Source organism: Odontesthes bonariensis, chromosome 18, assembly GCF_027942865.1.
Source record: "Odontesthes bonariensis isolate fOdoBon6 chromosome 18, fOdoBon6.hap1, whole genome shotgun sequence".
Lineage (NCBI taxonomy): Eukaryota > Metazoa > Chordata > Actinopteri > Atheriniformes > Atherinopsidae > Odontesthes > Odontesthes bonariensis.
Genome location: NC_134523.1, coordinates 3,915,636 through 3,936,190, shown reverse-complemented (window position 1 = coordinate 3,936,190; position 20,555 = coordinate 3,915,636). Strand labels below are relative to the sequence as shown.

The 20,555-nt window shown below is 40.7% G+C and overlaps 1 protein-coding gene across 1 annotated transcript; it reads left to right on the top strand.

The window, feature by feature from the left end:
• Positions 1-401: 401 nt before the first annotated feature.
• On the top strand, positions 402-20,286 carry LOC142368205 (CMP-N-acetylneuraminate-beta-galactosamide-alpha-2,3-sialyltransferase 1-like). Its single transcript, XM_075450342.1, has 7 exons — positions 402-545; positions 9,283-9,423; positions 9,564-9,760; positions 9,870-10,049; positions 16,115-16,160; positions 16,607-16,726; positions 20,119-20,286. The coding sequence occupies exons 1-7, from the start codon at positions 402-404 to the stop codon at positions 20,284-20,286; spliced, it is 996 nt and encodes a 331-aa protein (XP_075306457.1).
• Positions 20,287-20,555: the final 269 nt, after the last annotated feature.

Sequence of the window (20,555 nt, the reverse complement as noted above, 5' to 3'; positions counted from 1 at the left end):
AAAGCCAATTTATAACACCCTGGAGAAGGGCAGTTATCAGAACGAAATTCGAGGAGGACCGTTCTTAGAACTGCTCTGTCCGAATGCGGCTTTTATGTGGTTCAAGTCAAGGAGTACCCGTCCCTTTCCTGTACACGCCCCTATTTTAATATGCAAATCATATTTAAATGAGCCCTGCGATTCTCCTCGCTGCACGATCAGAAAATAAAGAAAAAAGAATGAGTAACACGGGAAAAAAGAACTTCACGGAAAGCGAGATGGTGCTATACTTTCTGAAGTAGAGGCCCACAAAAATGTGCGCTTTAGCACGCTGTCCTCCGGCATAAGCAGCAAACGTAAGAGGAGTGGGTGGGAGAGCATGTGCGAGGCTGTCAATGCTGTGGGGTCTGAGAAGCGCACACATGGCAAAGGTGAAGAAGAAGGGCTCTGACATTAAGGTGGATGTGAAGCGGAGACCGGCTGCCCACCGCCAAAGTGTGGCCAAAACAGGCGGGGAGACAGGAGAGGAGGGGCCCATCCAGTTTGAACAGAGAGTTGACGCAACTGTGGGTGACACTGCTCTCTCAGTGGTAGTGGGAGCACATGTGGGTGACTCTGATTACTCCCAAGGTAAATACCTATGTTTTTGTGTAACTCACAACAATGTGTTCATACAGTAACGTGCAGAAGTGCAACGGGGAAAAGGTGAGACTGATTAAGACATTTCACACTATACGCACTGGGTTATCAACATTTACCCACAGAGACAATCAGGTGCTTGTTAGAAAGATCTTAAAGGTGACATATTTTACCTCTTTTTAAACAAGTTAGAATTGGTCTATGGGCTATACAAAACATGTTCATGAAGTTCTTTGCACAAAATCACTCTCACATAAAGAGATTTCACCAGCTCTATTCTTGCCAGTTTCAGTCTCTCCCAAATTGAGCCGTTTAAAGGGCTCTGTCACTTTAATGCAAATAAGCTGTTGCTGGCGACGCCCGCCCATGAGAAGCCTCCGGCTGCGTGTACTGTTTACCCTTCTGTTTTGAGGGTCCAAAAGGTACATATATGTACTCAAGTGGTAAAAGGTACATATATGTACCTTTTTTTCTACATGCTAGGGTACAATAGACAGTCTGTGTTAAGGCTGATTCTTACTCGGCGCGACCTCGCTCATACTAGCTGGTCGCAAATGGCGCAAACGGTCACGTGTCCCAAAATTCCGCCACGCCCCCCGTCGCAAGCTTGAAAATCCTCGCGCGGCGCAAGGGCGCGCACACAACTTTTTTTCTGACTACGCGCGTGCTCCACCGGAAACAGCTGACCAAGAAAAAGAAAACATGAACACTGCAGAGACCGCGGTGACCGAGAGGGTGCGCCTCTACAAACATCTGTACGACACGTCTATGAAGTTACACTGGGACAAAGTTTGACAAAGTTCGTCTTGTTGCAAAGGACGAACAATCCACCTTCTCTTCTGTTTTTGCCGCAGCCGCTTAGCTCTGAGATACATATACAGTTCTACACCCAGAGTAAATTCATTCCGCATCAGATGTGCCAGCCTCTGCTGACGTGACACCACAGGTGGCATTGTGTATGCTTTCTTCGTATGCTTTTCAGCTTGTTTCCTCAACAGTGACGCCCGCTGGTCTGGAGAGAACTGCAAATGTGACGCATTCTCGGCGCAAACTGCGCTTATGAGCTGAAGGAACTGTGAAGGGGCTGGCGCTTTCGATGACGTCATTAATGGTTCTCGAGCCAGAACAGTTGCGCGTTTGCGCCGAGTATGAATCAGCCTTTAGGCTACTTCAGTATAAGGGTACAAAACTATACCTTCAGAGGGTACTGCCCCAGTGACAAGCCATCGTATCCCTAAACGTACAATTCTGTACTTTATTTTCTGAGAGTGTATTTTTAAACTGTTTTTTTTAATTCTTAGATTGTTTTTAAAGTGTTTATAATTGTATAAACATTTTTATTGCTTTATTATGTCTTGCTACCGGATGCTTGAATTTCCTTCGGGATCAATAAAGTATCTATCTATATATCTATCTATTCCCTATGAATTAAGGGTTCATTTGTTTTCAGTGCAGAGCCTCTGCAGTCTCCAGCCTGACTCACCTGTGGTGCGTTTCTGGAGACCCAGGTGTCCAGCAGCAGCTCCAGTCTCTGCCGGTGATACCTGGCCCGGGAGAGGAGAGCGGTGAGCGGCGCGGCGCGGAGGAGCGCTCCCCCTCGGCCGGTGGAGCAGCTCACACAGGCTGACCTGTACCTGGCTGTGAAAACCACCGGGAGGTATCACCGGCAGAGACTGGAGCTGCTGCTGGACACCTGGGTCTCCAGAAACGCACCGCAGGTGCAGCCAACAACACAACACTTCATGTGTGATTTTCCTTTCGTAGCCATTGCGCTCGTATGCTCGTATGCTCGTATGCTCGTTGCTCGATACAAGATAGCGGATTTTCAACTAATGTAGAGGGTGGGGAGTGGGTGAGGAGTGGGGGGGGGACTCGACAGGTATATGCAAATTCCCTTATTGTGACGTCACAATAAGGGAGCCATCCAAATGGCTCAGAGCAGCATTTTTTTCTTGACACCAAAGTCTTTCTACTGACCTACAGAAAATGGATGGATGGGTTTTTTTCGCGCTTGGAGTGTTTAAAGGAACAGTAGAGGCCCAAATATGAACAGAAAGACCCGCAAAAAGTGAGTTTTGCATAATATGTCCCCTTTAAGCAAAAAAAATAAAAATGTATGCCTTTAATGGACAGGACAGTTGAAGAGAGACAGGAAGCAGAGAGAGGGGGAATGACATGCAGCAAAGGGCCGTCCGATACGGGACTCGAACTGGGGCCAGCTGTAACGAGGACTGTAGCTTCTGTACATGGGGCGCCTGCTGTACCCACTACACCGACTGCCCCAGAAACTAACTTTAACCACCAACTAATGATGCTGTGAAGACGCTATAGGAATTGGGGACGCACATACTCAATGCATGTCATGGGGAATAATATTAGGACGATTACACGAATAAAATTACTCACCAAGAAGCCAACAATCGCGCACAGTGCCACCCTGTAGTCTGTTCCCAACAATGCTGTTACTCAGAATGTATGAATCATGCGTTGAACCAGGCCACATCGCCACAATGTTGGTTAATTGCATTTACGCATCACATATGATCTGTAGATCGATCGAATGAAAATGTTTCCTGTTGACATTAGGAGAACCGTCTCTCACTTCAAATTGCACTTTAATGTTGGCCCGTTCAACTGCATTGTATGGGAATTTGTTGTTGCGCTCTCTGTCTCTGAACACTTGCTCTCTTCGAATTTTACCATTTGCAAAGTCTTCTAATACTGCTAAAGCAGCCATTGTTTTTAATGGTATGCATTGCACCACTTTGCGCATGGTTTTATATCCACTCGGGTTATTGCAGACATATGGGTGTCTTAATTGTTTAGCAGTATCAATTGTTCATGGGTCTCAAATGTGCACATCACAGTCTGAGAACTAATTGTTTTCACATTTATTTATTTTAACAGTTTCCCAACATCCCCTCTAAGTGTCGCCAAAGAATCAACAGCTGTAGAAACGTGCGTACGCCAGCCCTGAAGTTGGCGTGAGGCACCGCACATTTCCACGATCATTTCGCTCTTGATACATCTGATCGTTGACGTGAAAAAGTATGTACGCCACTTTTTTGTGGGTACGCACCCTTTGTACATGAGGACCAGGAGAAACTCATCCATGCATTCATCTCCAGTAGACTCGATTACTGCAATGGTCTTTTAACTGGACTTCCCACAAAGAGCATTAAACATCTGCAGCTCATCCAGAACGCTGCTGCTAGAGCTTTAACCAGGACTAAGAGATCTGAACACATCACGCCACATCACAACCTAGCAGAGCTCTTAGATCCAAGGACTCAGGTCAAGTCAGGTCAAGTCAAGACATCTTTATTTATATAGCTTATTTCACACGGATGCAGACTTCAAAATAGAAAACGAGGTTTATTCACAGAAACAAAGTACAAACAAAAGGCGCGGCAGAGCTGGATTCAAAAACTTGACTGTGGAAAAAGCAAACAAACACTCTTGGCATAGCAATAAATAAATACTTATCTTGGGAAGGGACGAGGACCATGGAACAAACAAGGTTTCTTGGCATGGATAGCAAATAAAGATCCGGCAAACAGAGAGGGGAGACTGGAGACTAAATAGGGAGTGAGAGTGATTGGGGAGTGAGTGCAGCTGAGGGAAAAAACACAGGTGAAGTGAGTGAACTAATAAACAGAGTGCAGGGAAACTGAGGCATGGCTAAAGAAAAACTAAACATCGACTGAAAATCAAAACCTGGATCTAAACTGAATACAAAAACGCAACTAAAACATGAAACTAAAAACGTGAGTCCCATGGCGTGACATTTTCTGTGGAACAGAGTTCTGAAACTATCTGTTTTGGGGGGGTTGTAAGCTTATCAACCATAGCAAACAGAGCACGAGTGTTGTTGCTGTCTAGCCCGGAGTAACCCGTGGTTAAAATTACAAAGACTTTGTTTGTAGAGGTCATGGTGAATTTGAAGTTTAGTTTTTCTCCATTTACGCTCTGCTTTTCTGCATTCTGTTTTCAAGGCCTTTACCATAATAGTGTTCCTCCATGGTGTTCGCTTTCTGCTCAAGATCATCTTATCTTTAACAGGTGCAACAGTATCCATGACATTTGAGATTTTCAAGTTATCTAACAGTTCATCAACTGTCTCTGCACTCGCAGTTGATGACATGCCTATAACTTCCATAAACTTAGCACTGGTATTCTCATTTATGTACCTTTTTCTAACAGACACATGGGTTAACTGACTGTTTGGAGTTAACTGTAAGTCAGAGAACACACAGAAATGATCAGAGAGCGCCAAGTCCTTGATATCAACAGAAGAAATGTCAACGCCTTTAGAGATAACCAGATCCATTGTGTGGCCTCGAGTATGTGTGGGTCCATTCACATGTTGAAGGAGGCCAAAAGTGTCAAGTAGAGAGCAGAGTTCTTTGGCATTAGTGTCCATGTTATTGTCCATGTGAATGTTAAAATCCCCAGTCATGATAAAAAAGTTATAGTCAGTGCAGATAACTGACAGCAGTTCAGCAAACTCATCAAAGAAAGTCCCTGGGTATCTTGGTGGTCTATAAATGATTAGGAAGATAACTTTTGGATCCCCTTTTACTAAAAAACAGAGATATTCAAAAGAGCTAAAATCACCAAGTAAAATTTCTTTGCACTGACAGACTGATTTAAAAATGGCGGCAACTCCCCCGCCCTTCTTACCACTTCGACACTTATTGATAAAACTGAAATTTGTTGGTGCAGCCTCATTGAGAATGGTATCACAGCTACATTCAGTCAGCCATGTTTCACTAAGAAATAAAAAGTCTAGATTATAGGTCATGATCATGTCATTTACTAAGAGGGATTTGTTGGCTAGTGATCTGATTTTGAGTAGGGCTAATCTCGTGGAGACAACAGGTGATACATTGTGTCGCTGCATCGGACAGATCAGTGTGTGGATGCAAAACAATTTCCTCCAGCTAAACTCAGACAAAACTGAAATCATTGTCTGTGGCCCACAGAAACAAAGAGAAAGTGTTATCAGTCAGCTTGAGACTCTCTCTCTAAAACCTAATAATCAAGTTAGAAATCTCAGGGTAATATTGGACTCAGACCTGAACTTTAACAGCCACATTAAATCTGTAACATCAGCAGCTTTTTACCACCTAAAAAACATTGCCAGAATCAAAGGAATAGTGTCTAAAGCAGACTTGGAGAGACTGATCCATGCGTTTGTCTCCAGCAGGTTAGACTGCTGTAACGGCCTGCTCACTGGGCTCTAAACGGGCTGTAAGACAGCTGCAGTACATCCAGAACGCTGCTGCTCGAGTCCCGACTAGAACCAGGAAATACGACCATATTAGTCCAGTGCTCAGGTCTCTGCACTGGCTTCCTGTCGCTCAGAGAATAGACTTTAAAACAGCTCTGCTCGTGTACAAGTCTCTTCATGGTCAAGCGCCAAAGTACATCTCTGACATGTTAGAGCCATATGAACCAACTCGGGCTCTGAGAACCTCAGGGAGGGGTCTCCTGCTGGTGCCCAGAGTCAGGACTAAACAAGGTGAGGCTGCGTTTCAGTTTTATGCCCCTAACATCTGGACAGACCCGGCGGCAGAGACAAGCTATTGGACGGGCATTTAAATGAGTAGGGGGGGGCCCTAGCGGGGGGTCTGGGGGTCCTCCCCCAGAAAATTTGGTATTTCTTAGATGCAATTTTCTGCATTTTAACCGAATTGTGGGCCCCGTTTCAGCCCAATAAGGAACTGTCCTTTTGTTACTAAATACGTGACGATTTCATTATTTCAAGGGACGGTTGGCAACTCGTTTAGGCAGCCCTGGCAAACACATCACGCTTCCTTTAAAGTAGGCATTCAGAGACATCTCGAATAGCCTGCACAGTTTAATCCACTCTGTATAATCATCGGTGCATAAATTGAACGCAAAGCCCAGATCACGTTTGCCCCTTTCTAGTCGCCATTAATACTAATATACACACAACGAGCAAACAGGAGCGCAACAACAACAGCAACGCCCACGCACGGCCACAGTGAATTCAGACTGGCGTTGAGCCGACATCAGAACGCAACATGTAGTTCAGGGTAGGACTGGGAAAAAAAATCGGCCCTGGCAATTTTCCCCGGGACAAGCCCCCCCCTCAGTATTAATTAGTATCTCCAATCTAATTAAATAAAAATAAAAAACGAGCACAGACCGCTCAGTCAATGGCATGTACCCATAGAAAAATACACACCCAACACACAACCTGACTATCGGCTAACAACCATGATTAGTAACCCACACAAACCCAGACACATAATGGCTCGGCGGCCAGCAATCGGATAAACCAATGAAGTGAATCAATCCTGTGAAAGAATGAAAACAAGTGACTGAAACCTGCACTCACCCATTATGAAGTTAACTCTGCCAGCCCCATAATCTTGCCCCTGCTCAGCCAACTCCTTGACGTCGGGTATGGTTGGTAACGTTACGGCGGCTAGCATTAGCAACGAGGCTGCTAGGCTTGCTAAATCGGTAAGCATTAGGCTACTGAAGAAAGCTAGTCTTTTTAGTTACATTATATTTTCATCTTTCTTCTCGGCTATAACCTTTGTTTGCGGCCACTGGCCCTAACCTGACGCGCTAGCTTAGCTGTCAAATCACCGGAAGTTTTCACAGGAAGTACTGGCGCACACACAAAAGCTCTCTCCAGACATATCTTTCTTTCATTCCGCCCAGATGAAATTTAATGCCACTCTTTGAAAATCAGAGAAATTTAAGACATTTTAAGACCTTAAAAAAACGTATTTTTTATTTAAGACTTTTAGATCGTGTCCCCTCATGCACTGCAGTGTTTGAGGCAATCTCCGGTCAAACGTCAAAGTGAACCCAGGGGGGGCACACCAGCGTGGATGGGGGGGCAATGCCCGCGAGTGCCCCCCCGTGGCGCCGGCGCTGCATCTGGAACAGCCTTCCAGAAGATGTGAGACAGGCCTCAGCTCTGACAATGTTTAAATCCAGGCTGAAAACAGTTCTGTTTAGCTGTGCATATGACACCTGAAAGTATTTTATCTGCACTCTCCACTTTTAATTGAATTAATTAATGATTTTTTTTACGATTTATGGAATGATTTTATTGCCTTCTGGTGATTGTATGTAGCTGTAAAGCAATTTGAATTGTCTTGTGTATGAATTGTGCTCTACAAATAAACTTGCCTTGCTTAATAGGGCATTTGTTGAAAATTTAAAATTGCCTTGCCTTGATACTGGTGCGTTTCGGGGTTGACACACTATATTCAATAGATTGGTATATTTTTTTTATTTCTCACCAGTTTGACCACTTTTCTGTTACCTGTCATCACAGGGATTGAAAAGGCTGTCTGAACTCCATAGGGCCCTGACTTTATCTGGGGAAGAGCATTCTTGATATCAGTATTACAGCCTGGACCCGGCACATATCAGTCAGACTCACAGATATGATGATTCAGAGGAGGTGGGGGGGCTTGGTGACTTTTGTTTGAGGGTTGTTTCCAACGTGATGGACGTGGTGGAATGGGAGGGGCTGGATGAGGTGGGATGTTAGGGGGGAAGAATATGGGAAATTGTCAAAAAAGTTCATTGAATGAGCAGCACACATGTCTTTGAGCCATCTGTTTAGCATCATCAGTCTGCTGAATCTCTCATCTCCTTGCCAAACCAAATGCAGACATTTTTAAATCCAGGTTAAAAACATTTATTTTCTCATGTCTCATGTCTATGCACGGTATCTTATAGCTTGTCTAGACTGTTGCTTGTTTTTAATCATTTTAATTCATTTTAATTATCTTATTTATTTCTCTTTATATTATTTTATGTGTTTCTAATGCTTCTTCCACTCCCCGTTGTAATGTATTTATTTTATGTAAAGCACTTTGAGTTGTTTTGTACATGAAATGTGCTATACAAGTAAACTTGACGTGACTTGACTATATTTTAATCTAATTCAAAATTACTTCAGTGATATGTTTCCTTGTTTAATGTTTTACTTATGATCTGTAAAGTGAATGAGGAAATGAGCAGTCCCTGTAGCAGTTGGATAACACATCTCACAAGCCACACCTGGACACATCTTTAGCATGCCACTCCCTTTCAATCTACTGGGGGAATAAAACATTGTTACTGTTCGTGAGACAGTCAGTTGGTCATCATCTTCATCCTGTTTGGAGACATTTTGACAATTTGTTTCATGTCATTGAACCAGAAGTGGATTTACTCTGATATCAGGTTAGGGATGAATTCAATCCTCAAAACTATATTTTAAGTGATACTATTGAGAATGATTAACCATTGTTATCATTATCATTGTAATTAGGATTATTGTTATCTGTAGTAGTAACAGAAGTAGTCATAGTTGTAGATACTGTAATGTTTTCTACAGACTTTTCTGAAGTTAATTTGATGACTTTATATGAGGATATGTGCGTAATGAGATGCTTTGTTTATTTTGTTGAATGTAGTTCCAAATAAGCAAAAATAATGACACCTCTTTCCTTACTTATGAATTTAGACTTACTTTTGTATTTTACAACACATTTTACAGACTGAGATTGTCACAAATGAGACACGTCCAGCATGAAGTCCCAACTGCTGTTCATTTTTCTGCTTTCTACCACTACTATCATGATGCTTCTAGGACCATATCCCCTCATAAGTGATTTCCTGCAGCTTCAAAAGCAAAGTTTGTGTGCTTGTGACAAGTGTTTACTGGAAGATCCGCTGTTGCCCAAAAGTCGTTTTAACAGTTCTATTCAACCATTTTTGTCTGCAAAGCACAAACTCTCTGAGGATGCTTTCAACTGGTGGAAGGTAGGCTGTCTCGTGGTGATAAAAGACTCACATAAAAATTCTAATTCACATTTGCAAGGGAAAATAATCAAAAGGGATTAAGGGATAAAGATCATTTGAAAACGGGTGGGATGATAATCTCTGTTTTGTGTATTTGTCAGCACTTACAGAATGAAAAGCGTACCTTCGGTACCTATGAAGCAACAGTGGGCAAGCTGTTTGAAATATTCCCACCCAGTCCAGATCTTACAGAACCCAGCCCTGATCGCTGCAGGACTTGTGCAGTGGTGGGGAACTCTGTTAATTTGAAGGGATCACATTATGGAGCTCTGATAGATGTCCAAGATTTCATACTAAGGTAAGAGATCAGTAAAAAGAAGTTCTCCTTAATTTTAGTTCCTGTTCTCTACAGAAATTACAAAAGACTAAACACTTGACATAAAACACGTCCTCTGTGTTACTTGAAGAATGAACGCTGCTCACATCAAAGGCTTTGAAGCAGACGTCGGGAACAGAACAACTCATCGCGTCATGTATCCAGAGAGTGCAGTAGATTTAGATAACACTACTCATCTTGTACTGTTTCCATTCAAGATACTTGATCTTGAGTGGCTGATCAAGGCATCCACAACAGGATTTTCTGGGGTGTGAGTAATATTTTTACATATTATATATTAGTTTATTCATTCTAAACTTATCTCTCTCTACTCATGGATGAAAACTCCTTGATGAACTACAGCCGCATTTCCAACCTGGAACTAACTTGTGTGTCGTCTCATTTGACTTTCAAATAGCTTTCAAGGAGCTTCCTTCCACCTTTTAAATAATTACCATGATAAAAGACATCCTGTGGCACAAGGACGCTGAAGTTTTTGTCAATGCCGTTGTGACATATGGACATATGGACTACTGTCATGTTCTACTTGTAAAACTGTCTCAGAAGAGCTTTAAATGTCTGCAGGTAGCTCAGAATGCCAGCAGGTCACCTTCTGACTTGTTAGTCTGAAACGGAAAAAATAGAGAGCTCACAGGAAAAATGGAGCATGTGCATGATAAACACCAAAGTGTAAACATAGTGTGAGTCAGTAAAATACAGCATATGAGAGAAGATGAACATCTTGAGTGCACAAAAAGGTATGCTTGGGCAGAGAAGAATGCTTGCGAGGGCACAAATCTTCACTGTGGGGGACAAATGTGATGAAGGGCACGTTCATTTTTACTTTCAAAGTGATATTACATCAAACTGAAAATTGAAGTCTTACACAACTTGGAAACATGATTTTATTAAACTTTTAAAATAGATTAAATGAAATCGACACCAGAGAAATTAAAGTCAGTTTGAACTGAACTGAACATGGGTCATTGAACGTCATTGTGATGAGGATTGCAGCACAATTTGAAAAAAAAAGAGAGAAAAAAAGTGTTATACTCATATACTCGTATAATTGTATGCATGAATGACAATGGAGGCTCTGTCATGATCTGTGTATTTTGTGTTTTTTCTGTCTTGTTGCACCTGCTCACTTTTTTCCTCAGTTCCCTCCTGCCTACTCTTCTGTCTCACCTGTGTCCACTTATCCTCAGCTGCACTTATTCCCCGATCACTTTCCCCGCAGTATTTGGTCTCCTTGAGGTTTCACAGCATTTGTCAGATCCTCTGTTCCCCTCAGGTTGTCCTCTCATGTTGTCGTTGTTGCTTGGCTTTTGTTTCCCAAGTTGTTCCTTGGATCTAGGTTTAGTCAGTTCCTTTTTTTTAAAGTTTTTTTTTCTTAGTGTTCTGCTGGAACTTGTTATCCGGCTTTGCCACACCTTGTGTTTAAAAAGTAGGGCTGGGCAACGATTAAAATTTTTAAGTTTCGCATCCAATCAATGGGCGGCATATTGGCAGTGTTTACAGATGACTTTGGATCTGTCGATTCCGCCGTCTGGAATAACTTTAAAATGAAAATGGCCGAGTAAAAATTCCGTACCCTTCCCCATGTTTGGTGGATCCGCCAATTCTTTTCCGGTTCTGCAGCAGACAGCAACAGACTTTTACAATAAAAAAAAAAAAATCGGCATATCAAATATTTATCTGTGTTAAATAATTAACAAGTTAGCGCGATGGTAACGAGTTAGCTTGCCCAGCCCTATTAAATAGATAAATAGTTTTCTTTTATTTGACCTCCTGGCTAGAAATTTGTGTCTGCACCTGGGTCCTCCTTCCGGGCCACCTCTGACATGTGACATGTTGAGCGTTTAACAAACTTACACTGCTTCACTTACAAAAACAGTGCTCAGAAGATGCCTGACTGCACAGAGAAAGTGGAGGCAGAGTTTTGAAGTGTGGACATTAGTCTACCTTTGCACTCAAAGAGTGCAAAGGTAGACTTTGAGGGAAAACAGCGTTATACCTGAGTATGAAAACAAGGAATTCTGCTCTTTAATTGAAAAATAATATGTTTGTGATAAAAGTATTGTGAGACTTGAGACTAGTAACTCTAAAGTTTAAGTTTGTTTCACCACCTTAAATTAACTAGATAACATAGTCATTTCATAAAGTTGTTTAAATTATATACATCAATTTTCCTTGTGTAAAAATGGGAGCTTTCAATAATTCTAGGCTACAAAATGTTTTCGATGAATAGATTGGACCTTTGGAACAGAGAAATCATCAGAAATTACTTAAAGTTTCATCAGAATTAGAATTAGTAGAATTAAAAGCTAGGACAATGCTACCAAAGGTGACTGTATGGTAACTCTCTAAGGTTTTTAGGGCCAACAAAACAATGACCTCAGTTTTGCCTGAATTCAAAAGTAGAAAATTATTGACCATCCAGGTTCCATCTTAATCAATCTAAGACAAGCCTATAACTTCAAGAACTGATCAATTTAAAATTTTTAAATGATAAATAGAGCTGGGTGTCACCGGCATATCAATAGAAATGTATGTCATGCTTTCTGATGATATTGCCCAAAGATATAGTGAAAATCGGAATGGTCAGAGTCCAGAACCCTATGGTATCAAAAGCCGCAATGAGATCTAACAGGACCAGGATGGAGACAAAACTTTGTCAGGGACCATAAGGAGGTTTTTTTGTAACTTGAAATAAGGCAGTTTCAGTACTAAGGTGAACTCTAAATCCAGCCTGAAACTTTTTATTCAAGCCATTTTTTATACAAATGGGTAATTGTTATTGTTTTGGTACTACTTTTTGAAGAATTTAAGAAGTCAAAGGAGGGTTGAATATAGTCATGCAATTTGATAATTGATAAGGAATAAGTAGGATTTTTTTTCAACAGTGGTTTACTTACAACTAACTTAAAGGCCTGTGGTACATAGCCTATTTGAATAGACCAGTTGATTTGACCAAGCACAGAAGGGTTGATCAGAGGTAGAACACCCTTAAACAGTTGAGTTGGTATGGTATGAACAGATTTTGATCATTTAGAAGTTCTTATTGTAGACCTCAGAGAGATCAATGGGGCACGCAGTTAGGAAAAAAAAAAACATTAATTAGGTCTTTCACAGTTTTCTTGAGTCGTAGTATCACACATTGGACTCGTGCCAATTTTTTAAGGTAAGCGTAAAGTCAGTGAAAAATGAGCTGGTGGAGCAGGATGTTAAAGGGTTAAAATGAGCACTGCTGAGGGAATACAATGTCTCTACAATGGCTCTGTGTCAACCTGTCCAAAGTAATAAAAACAGACCTGGGATTTTTTTTATTTCCTTTTTTAACTGAGAATAGTGAGTTATTATTGTCTTACACAAGATATTTTTATATGTTATAAAGGAATCTTTTAAGTTGGGTAGCAATCTTTAAATATAGTAAAAGACCATGTTATTTTGAGTTTTCTCAAAGTTTGTTTAAGAACATTTGTTATGAAATCAGTTGTTATCAGTACTTCCTGATAATTCGTTGGGTTGAGTTCACTTTCAACCAATCAACATTCAATCAATCCGTATTGCCATCTGCACAGACTATGTGTTGTTAACTTTTTGGAGAACTGCATGTCTGTGTGTTTTGAAAAAAATAGAATAGAATAGGATAACCATGAGTGTGAAAATTGCACGCCACAGAGCTCTGTGATGAAGGAATGAATATGAACATGGTAGGATGCAGGTGAAACAGTAAGTAGCAGCTATGATAAGTGATGAGTGAGTGCACTCATGTGGTCATATGGAGTCTGACAACTGCCAGTAAGAATGACCTGCTTTTACACTGCGGGTGTAAAAGTCTGTTACTGAGCGAGCTGCTCAGAGCCCGTACCGTCACATGCGGGGGGTGGGAGGTGGGAGGTGTTGTTCCTGATGGATGTTAGCTTAGATAGCTTAGATAACATTCTCTCCTCACCCACATGGTCAATGGGGTCTGGAGGGGCAGTCCAAGAAAGAGGTGGCTCCTCTTAAACAGCTTATTGAGTTTCCTCCTGTCCCTTTCTGTCATTCCACTGCTCCAGCAGACCACACCATAAAGATTGCAGACGCCTAAACAGTCCTACAATCAAAATGCCAGCCATAACAAAGCCATACAGGCCAACTCACCTAAAATGGCCGCCTGGTTTCAAAAGGCTCACATGGGCCACACCCTCCACTTAAATATCCTGAATTTCTTCTATCTTCCAAGAGTCTGTTTACCCCAAGTGCTCCCCCTGCTGGGCCCCTTCTTCTAATCCAAATCCACTGACTGGACTTTACTGTCTCTTCTGACACTTCCTTCACTATTTTCCTCACACTCTGTCCACTTACACCCAGCTCCCTCAACAGTGAGACAACAGACTTTGCAACAAATCCTCTACATCAGGGGTGGCCAACCCGCGGCTCCCGAGCCGCATGCGGCTCTTTGTCTGGTTTCATGTGGCTCTTGCGTTCATATAAAAATTTGTGTTTGTGTTTTTTTAATGTGCGTGTTCGCTTCGTTTGAGTTCAATACGGCAGCGGTCTCCAACCTTTTTTGCTCCATGGACCGGTTTAATGTCAGACAATGTTTTCACAGACCGGCCTTTCAGGTGTGGCGGATAAATACTACAAAATAAAATAATACAACTAACACAGACTCTGTGGTATTTAGTAAATATAATAATAAACTTGAATCCACTGTGTACTTGTATGTAACTTTATTAGCAGCGTCCTCCTGACGTAACATCCTCTCTGCCTCCTAACGCTCTCTGGTTGCTATGGTAACGCTTAAACATGCCTTCAAAATGCAGCTTTTCTTTTTCTTAGTGGTCACAGCCTCTTCTTCTGTCTCCTCACTGGGAAGAAGCTTTCCAAACACGCCTGTTTTTGACTCATTTTTGCTCGGTTCGTGGGTTTAATATCAGCGTTGATGCGTCACGTGACCGAGACGAGAGCGAGTCAAGAACAGACGGATGTAACGGAGAGAATTCGGTCATTTTAAAAAAATAATGTGGCTCTTTGTGGTAACACAGTAAAAAATGCGGCTCTTAGTCTCTGACCGGTTGGCCACCCCTGCTCTACATCCTACTTCCACTGGACATTTCCTAACTTTCCATTCCCGCTGCTCTGCTTCTGCCCCCAACTCCACATACCTAAGCCTTTTCGTTTCATATACTTCTGCTATTAATTCCTCTCAAGAAACAGTCAGCTCTATGAAATAGACTCTCATTCTACATTCTATTTTCTGCAACAGAAAATGGAATCTCATACACAGACAGTGGCCACATCAACCTAGGAAACAATCCAAACTGCAGACACCACAGCTTCATTTTTTCTGGAAGCCCTGATTTATCTATTCTATCCAGTCCCTCAGCAACATCTTTCTGAAACTGCACTGCCTGCTCTCCATCATTCATGTCTGCCTGGTACCACCTGCCTAAACTCTTTACTGCCTTTTCCCTAATTATTGGAATGTTTTCTTCATCCATTACAAAGTTTCTATCACTTAATTTCCCTCTAATTATTGAGATACTTCTAGACTTAGTAGGTTTGATTTTCATACCAGCCCACTTTATATTTTTATTAAGTCTCTCAAATATTCTCTTCATACATGCACTGTTGTAGTCGCCAACATCATATCATCCATGTATGCTCTAATTGGTGTAAGGCGCATGCCATCCTGACATCTCTCTCCACCTACAACCCACTTGGAAACTAATAATGATCTCCATCGCCATTGTAAATGCTAATGGAGAAATCGTACACCCTCCCATAATGCCTATTTCTAGCCTCTGCCAACCTGTTGTGAAACCTGCTGTACTTAGGCACAGTCTAATATCCTGAAAATATGCTCTTACTAAGTTAACAACTACTACAGGCACTCTAAAATACTCAAACGCTTTCCAAATAAGGCTATGTGGCACTATGCATTTGCTAGATCCAGAAATATAACATGCAAGTATTTTTTCTCAATCTTGTCTCTGTCAATTATAATCTGTCCCTGGTTTCATTATCCAGAATGAGGTTTAAAAAAAAGAGGTTTCATATCTACAAAAAATAGACAGGAAGCCTTCCCTCATAAATGATTAGTGATTTATGTTTAAGCTTAAAGTAATTATGCATTCAGGTCCAATGTTATCTACAAAATGGCAGCTCACCCAGATGGGGTGAACCAAACAGTTCTCTGCTGTTCAGGACCTGTCGGTAGGTGCTCAGGAATTGATAACAAGAATTTAAAGTTGTTTTTTTGCATCAGTACCTGATACCAGGTATTTTTTTGTTTGTTTTTTTTTTTGTTTCAGTTTGTTGTTCTTACATGCCATTTTCCAACAGGTCATATGCACCAATGAAATCCAAAATAAAAGTGAACAAGGATTTGGTAAGTGTCATAGTGAATGCAATGGGATTTTCCTTCGAATATCCTCTCTGATTTAGAGGTTAATCTTAAAACTTTCCCTTTTGATAAGCCTAATAGCCTGCATGATCCCTTTGTTATCTAGCTATTATGTAGCTTCCTCAGTGTTTGTTTCCTTTAAGACAACAGTTTTTTTTTTTACTAAAGTACAACCACTCTCCCTCCACCTTTCTGGGGGTGTATCTCTGGCAGAGTACCTGCCTTCTCTGAATCTAGCTTTGCTGTTTTCCTTCCGTTGTCACCAAGTGTTTAATCAGAGTTAATTGTTTGGGTTTATCTCTGTTTAAGTTCCACGATATGAGTAGTTGGGAATATTTGCAAAACACACGACATTTGAATTAAACTGAATTTTATTATTTTGACAAAATTGATGATTCAATATGTTTAAAGGTTGTTCTACCTCATAACAGGTGATGGTGGTCAATCCAGCTTTCATGAGGTACGTTCATGAGATATGGCTGAAGAAGAAGGGCAGTTATCCGTCCACTGGCTTTATGACTTTCATTCTTGCGCTGCACATTTGTGATGAAGTAAGTTTACTGTATTGGAATTTCTTCTGTGAAGTTTATAAGGATGAGGCATATATCAGAAAAAAATGTCAGACCTGATCAGGCATTCATATCCAGCACCGACAAAGTCTGCTTAAGAACTAGTGCATAGTAATATACACAGTGTATTATCAGTTTCTTGTTAATGCCATTCAGCTGTCCCACTGCACATAACTCTACGTGCACGTTGATAACACAAGAAACATGTTTAACAATGATAGAATATAGTTATTCAATATAATCTGTTTTTAATTCTATGGTTTCATATATTAGGTTTCATATATAATAAAAACAAATCTAAAAAGAAACATCTGGGAAGTAGAGGCTACAGTTCACCCACCTATTGAATGCATGGTTCCTATGGTAACGCAACACACAGCATTGTTGATCGGTGAAAATACAAAGTGTCTGTCATGCTCAACAGGTTTACATATTTTACATATTACGTCAGCTGAGAATGTACATCACGAGTTGTCAATTCAACATTGAGTTCTGGTCAAAACAGCTGATTTTGATATAAGATTAAAATCCATGGTGGGTCAACTATTTGATAGATTAAAAGCTGAAAATATTTCATACATACTAACATTTGATCGACATTGAGAATAAATGTGGTATGCTGACCAACCTTTCCGAGGATGTTTGCATAACTGATCTTATGCAACATTTGGAGACAGTGTCACACTTAGAGAACGGAGGACGCAGATGCAGGAGATGTAATTCCAAAGCTTTATTAGGAGGGGCAGCAGATTCAACAAGTTCCTCTTCAGAGAAGCTAAACAGGCTATGAAATATTATTCTAATAATATACTTTTCCAAAATGGAAAAAGTACATCTATATAAAATTATCAAACTCAAAATCACTCCTTTAACGGAGGAAAAAACAAAGATCTATGAAACTTTATGATTAACTAAAGATCACTCCTGCTGCGGAGGAAAAAACAAAATGCCTCTCCTATAAATCGGACGAAATACTCTATGATAAATTTACAAACAAAAACCACTCCAACTAGGAGGAAAAACAAGATGGCTATAAACAAAACTAACACTGTAACTCTTACAAGTTCTAATTTATCAAAATTCACTAGGAGAAACAAAAAACGCTCTTTCGAGGACAAATACCAATGGGTAAACTTGGAAACAGGGCTTGGATTTCAAGCTTGGAAACAAGGCGAGGATGATGCACTTCATTCGGACAGATACAACACACTGGCAGACAGGGGGAGACGCAGACTCTTAAGCACACCGGGGTAATGGGAAACAGGTGGAATCATTCATACGACAATCAGACTGGAGCACGAGAGGAAGAGCAAGTGACCTGAAACGAGAGGGAAGTTAATCTTTCAAAATTAAAACAGGAAATGACAAAACAATGCATGAAACGAGACAAAAACCCAACTTAACCTCACCGCGGTGTGACAGAGAGCTCTTATCCAACTGAAACTATCCAACATTTATTTATTGTATATTAAGTAACCACTCCGGAGAATCCTTTGTATTCGGCTCCAGTTAGCATTGTGATCAGCCAGGTTGAAAGAAAGCCACATTAGTGAGCCCAAATCCTCTGACTTTAGGCCCAACATAGCCATCAGTCCTGCGTTATAGTAAACGCCTCTGCTGGATGAACAGCAACACACAACATGACCAGGGTTCTCTTTTCAGTTTTATTTTTTCATCAACATTGCATGATTCTTCTGCTTTCTGTCAAACGTCTGTTTGTGTAGTGTTTTATAACCATGCTGTTTCTGCTGTTTTGGCCAGGACACTGTTACAAAAGAGATGTTTGTCATTTTTTATTGAACAAAAACTTAGCCAAAATGCAAAGTCCACCCATACGGCTTCTATTGAGATGAAGAGGGTAAGTAGCAGCCAGGTACTGCTAGTCAAATGAACTTGATTAACTGACCATCAGCAGGTGTGAGCACCTCTGTAGAAGCAGATGTTTTGTCAGTCTGCTGTTCTGGTGCATTCAGGTGTGTGTTAACACAATGCTAAGGAGGAAAGACACCAGAAAGGATCTTAGAGAAGCAATGGTTGCTGTCCATCAATCTGGGAAGGGTAATAAGATCATTTCCAAACTATTTTCAGTCCATCATTCTAAAATGAGAAAGATTATTCATAAGTGGAAAACATTCAAGACAGTTGTCAATCTTCCCAGAAGTGGACGTCCAAGCAAGTTCACCACAAGGTCACACTGTGCCATGCTCAGAGAAACTCCCAAAAAACCCAGAAGCTTCATCTCAGACGCTACAGGCCTCAGTTAGCATGTTCGATGTTAAAGTTTATTACTGCTCAATTAGAAAAAGACAATTATGGCTTTGCAGGAGAAAGCGTTTTCTCTCTAAAAGGAACATAGCAACACTGCTTATGTAAACTGCTTGTAAAGTTCAAGACTTCTGAAACAATGTCCTTTGGAAAGACGCGACTAAAATAGCGATCATTACACATTTGGAGAAAACTAAACACAGCATGGTGGCCCAAACACCTCACACCAACAGTCATGATAACATCATACAGAAAATGATCACTTTGAGTAATTGCAGCTGAAAATAGTTCTACAGACTGTTGAATGATGGGGTTCAATTACTTTTTCACACAGTACTTTTGCATTTTGGTTTAGCTTTTTTTTAAATAGATAATGACACAATATAATATGTTGTGTTTCTCTTCATTCTCTGCATTGATCTCATTTTAAGACCTTGCTAAGACCATTTTTTTTATTCATTATGTACTGATAAGTAAGTGGGTTAATAAACTGTAAAATGTTTCATATTTGGTGTTCTTCAGTTAATTAGTAAATGTGATGACTTCTAAACAATAAAAAAAAAGGTCTTAAAGCTGGCTGGAAGAATGGTGGGAGAATGGTGGGAGAGTCACACGCTGTTTCGCTCCTTGTTTAGTTCTATTCAGGCAACACAGTTTCCCGATGAAGGATTAGGAACCAAACCTCTTTGACTGTATTTATAAAAAGATCATGGTTGGGTTTAAAACATACCACATCCCAATGTTAATGCGGAACATTAGAAAAACACAGCTACTCGTTGTTCACCCTCTGCATCAAACACACCCATTAAATAATGGTGTTGGAGTGAGGATGAGCTATGGTGGAGCAGTTGGACTTTGATTAAACTCCATCCAGGATGAGGTGGAGATCGGTAGAGGAGAAGCTGTGCAAAAGTGCATGTCGAAGGCAGATTAAAAAGAGTAGGAATACTCTTGGAATACAAAGAAGTGGTTGACTTCATTTAACATAAATGTGAAAGCTTTGAAAAAGCAGAAGTAACTAGCAGCAGAACTAGTGAACTTACTGAATTTAAAGTAGGGAAGTGAATTTTAAAATTCTAAATCTTTGTGCTTTTTTGTTTTTTTCACAGGTCAGTGTGTTTGGTTTTGGAGCAGACAGAAATGGAAGCTGGAGCCATTACTGGGAGAAACTCAAAAACAAAGAGTTTAAAACTGGAATGCATCCTGGTCATCATGAATATACCATGATCAAGGAGCTAGCTGAGCAAAAGGTAGTCAGGTTTTACAAAGGGTGGTGATCTTATTCTCAGATATCCAAAATAAACACAACTGTGGCGTTAGCCTCATGAAACAACTCGGGCCTGAGTTAATTGATAAATATACAGTTTGTATACTTTGTATGTGGAAGAATGCGGAATGTTAGAGATCCATCATTTGGGAACAATCAACCAAAGCTGTCTGCAGGTGTTAAGTTTTTAAAAAACCTTTTGCTAAGATTGTATTAAATATGAAGAATGTGTTGTTTAAGCTAAAGACAGGGGGTAAAGGGGAATTAAATATGTCGTAA